The 3,045-nt window shown below is 41.1% G+C and overlaps 1 protein-coding gene across 1 annotated transcript; it reads left to right on the top strand.

Annotated features, from left to right (window-relative positions):
* Positions 1-1,193: 1,193 nt before the first annotated feature.
* LOC113602586 (protein FRG1-like) lies at positions 1,194-2,130 on the top strand. The gene has a single exon (XM_053201359.1). The coding sequence runs from the start codon at positions 1,297-1,299 to the stop codon at positions 2,068-2,070; it is 774 nt and encodes a 257-aa protein (XP_053057334.1). The 5' UTR covers positions 1,194-1,296; the 3' UTR covers positions 2,071-2,130.
* The last annotated feature ends 915 nt before the right edge of the window (positions 2,131-3,045 follow it).

The following is a 3,045-nucleotide window of genomic DNA, read 5'->3' as shown; positions in this document are numbered from 1 at the left end:
AAACACATTGCCAAGAAATCTTTCCTTGGCACCATTCTCAGAAAAATGCAGAATTCATTCCTAGATGAAACTGGAAACTTTAACCAGAGCATTCTCAATGATGGACAGAGGGGAATACCACTTGAGAAGAAGTGACTTTCTCAAGACCAAGCAGTTAGCTAATAGAAGAGTTGGAAACATGGTTTTCCTCGCTAGGCGGTAACAACAATTACCTCCATCTTCCACTCTTCTCTAGGAATGTCTCAGTGGCATTGAGATCCTTTCATTAGTGCCTACCCTCTATTTTGTTTGAGCCCCATTTGAATTTGCAGTGTGGTTCTGCAACCAATCATCATCTTTCATCCACTTAGCTTCTCCCCTTCTGACTTCTTCCTTTTCAGTCAAAACCAATTTTATGGGGCTAACCACTGTGCTTTATGAAACCCATAGTAAAGTAAAAAATGAAAGAGGGAGGGAAGGGGAGGGAAAAATGAAGGAAGAGGGAAGAATCAGTCTCTGGTAAAAATGGGGCCTTTGGAGAAGCTAGACAAGAGGCAGGAAAATTGGTTTGGTAGGTACAATTTTAATCCAAGGGACTCCATCCTGGCCCCCATCAGTGGTATAGATAGAAACTACAGAACTTAATACCTCATAGATGAAATGGATGAAGGAATGCAGATACCTAGGCCCTGCTACTTGAACTGTGGCCCCTGGATTAGCATTCACAGATCTGGTAGCTTGGTAGAGATGTAAACCCTTGGGCCCAGTCCAGACCTCCTGAATCAGAAGCTGCGTTTTCATAATATTAAGATTAGAGAAGCACAGCCATGGGATGACTCTCAGCGTTCTGGTTTGGGTGACATGATGCATGGTGGTGTCATTTGCAGGATAGGGGCAGGTCTAAGGCAGGAGGATAGGCTGGAGGAACAAGCATGGCTAGCATTGAAATGAGACTATGACATGGCAGGAAAGGCTTTTATCTGGGCTGATGACAATAGGAACATGAGGCTTAGTGGAATTATCAAACACATTTTTACCTGGAATGCTGAAATGAGATGTGCACCTGTCTTCTCATTTGTAGCAATTCCGTGGTGAACTGTGTGGATGCTCCCATCCTTCACCAGCAGCCTTTGTTAAATTTCAAGAATAACACTGGAGATTACTTGTTTTCTATCTCAGCCACAGTTGTCCCTGAGTATTGTCTAAATAAGGCCCAAGTGAGAAGGGAAAAGACCAGGGTTGGCGCGCGTGCCTACTCCAGTGAAGGTATTTTGCCCTGAGCCCGCTCTCACCTCTTTATACAGTGTCCCCAGAACCATGGCCGAATACTCCTATGTGAAGTCCACCAAACTCGTGCTCAAGGGAACCAAGGCTAAGAGTAAGAAGAAAAAGAACAAAGAGAAGAGAAAAAGAGAAGAAGATGAAGAAACTCAGCTTGATATTGTTGGAATCTGGTGGACAGTAACAAACTTTGGTGAAATTTCAGGAACCATAGCAATTGAAATGGATAAAGGAACCTATATACATGCACTTGACAATGGACTTTTGACACTGGGAACTCCACATAAAGAAGTTGATGAGGGCCCTAGTCCTCCAGAGCAGTTTACAGCTGTCACATTGTCTGATTCCAGAATTGCCCTGAAATTTGGCTATGGAAAATACCTTGGTATTAATTCAGATGGACTTGTTGTGGGGCATTCGGATGCAATTGGACCAAGAGAACAATGGGAACCAGTCTTTCAAGATGGGAAAATGGCCCTATTGGCCTCAAATAGCTGTTTTATTAGATTCAACAAAGCAGGCGATATAGAAGCGAAAAGTAAAACAGCAGGAGAAGAAGAAATGATAAAGATTAGATCCTGTGCTGAAAGAGAAACTAAGAAAAAAGATGATATGCCAGAAGAAGACAAAGGAAATGTTAAACAGTGTGAAATCAATTATGTAAAGAAATTTCAGAGCTTCCAAGACCACAAACTTAAAATAAGTAAAGAAGACAGTAAAATTCTCAAAAAGGCCTGGAAGGATGGATTTTTGCATGAAACACTTCTGGACAGGAGAGCCAAATTGAAGGCTGATAGATACTGCAAATGACCAGAATTTTTGTTTCTGTCTCCTCCTATTGGTTTTTTCTGAATAAAATAATCAATGGAAAAAAAAAAAAAAAGACCAGGGTTATGAAAGTCTTCAGGCTTTAGCAGATCTAGGCCAAGGTGAAGGTTGTGAGGACCCATGGCTCTGGATGTCAAAGATGAGTTTTCAGGTTGGTAGCTTGGAGCCCTGACCACACTAGAGAATCAACGTTATTGTTTTGTTTTTCTGAATACATGAGATCCTATCATCCATACAACTATATTAATTTGAAACATGTTCTTTCCAAAACCCAACTAAAACAGCTTAGAATTAACTAACTTTCCTACATTGCTATTTTCTGTTTCTGTTTTTCTTTTTGGTCATGTTCCTGGGAGATTTTCTAACCTTCCAGTATGTTTTTATAATTTGGCAGTCATAATTTTTTAAATTCCCAAGGTCTCCTTTCTTTGCCCTGCCTGTTTCTTTTTCATAGTATTTATTCTACCATGAATGTACATTTTCATCTTCATCTAAGGGTGTGATATTTTTCATTTTAAGTTTTTTTTCTATTTCCCTTGCTTTATCTCTCCACTCTGGGTCCCCCTTTTTTTCTATGTATCTTTTCAGCTCCCTCCCACCCCGCTTTTCCTTTTCATCTTAGAGTGTTTCTTCAAATATCATTAACTTTTATTGAAGAGAGTCATTAAGAAGTAGTGTGTGGGTGGGGCTTTTGAAATGCCCCATTTCAGGTCTTGAATTATGGCCCACTGTTTTTTAACCTGAGCCTTTCATGTCTCCTTCTGATGTATTGGTGCCTCCAAATCCAGAACCTTCAGTGTTGCACAGAGTGGATCAGCTTCCTTCTTGCTATTCTGCCCTCCCGCCTACCTGAGTCAGCTGTCTCTTCACTGACCCTCTCTCCTCCAAATAGCAGGTGAGATTACTCACCTGAGAATATCTCCTCTCCTGGTCTCTATTCTTACGGGTCTAGGGTTT

The sequence above is a fragment of the Acinonyx jubatus genome, chromosome A3 (assembly GCF_027475565.1).
Source record: "Acinonyx jubatus isolate Ajub_Pintada_27869175 chromosome A3, VMU_Ajub_asm_v1.0, whole genome shotgun sequence".
Taxonomy (NCBI): domain Eukaryota; kingdom Metazoa; phylum Chordata; class Mammalia; order Carnivora; family Felidae; genus Acinonyx; species Acinonyx jubatus.
This window is presented reverse-complemented; position numbering and strand designations above follow the sequence as displayed.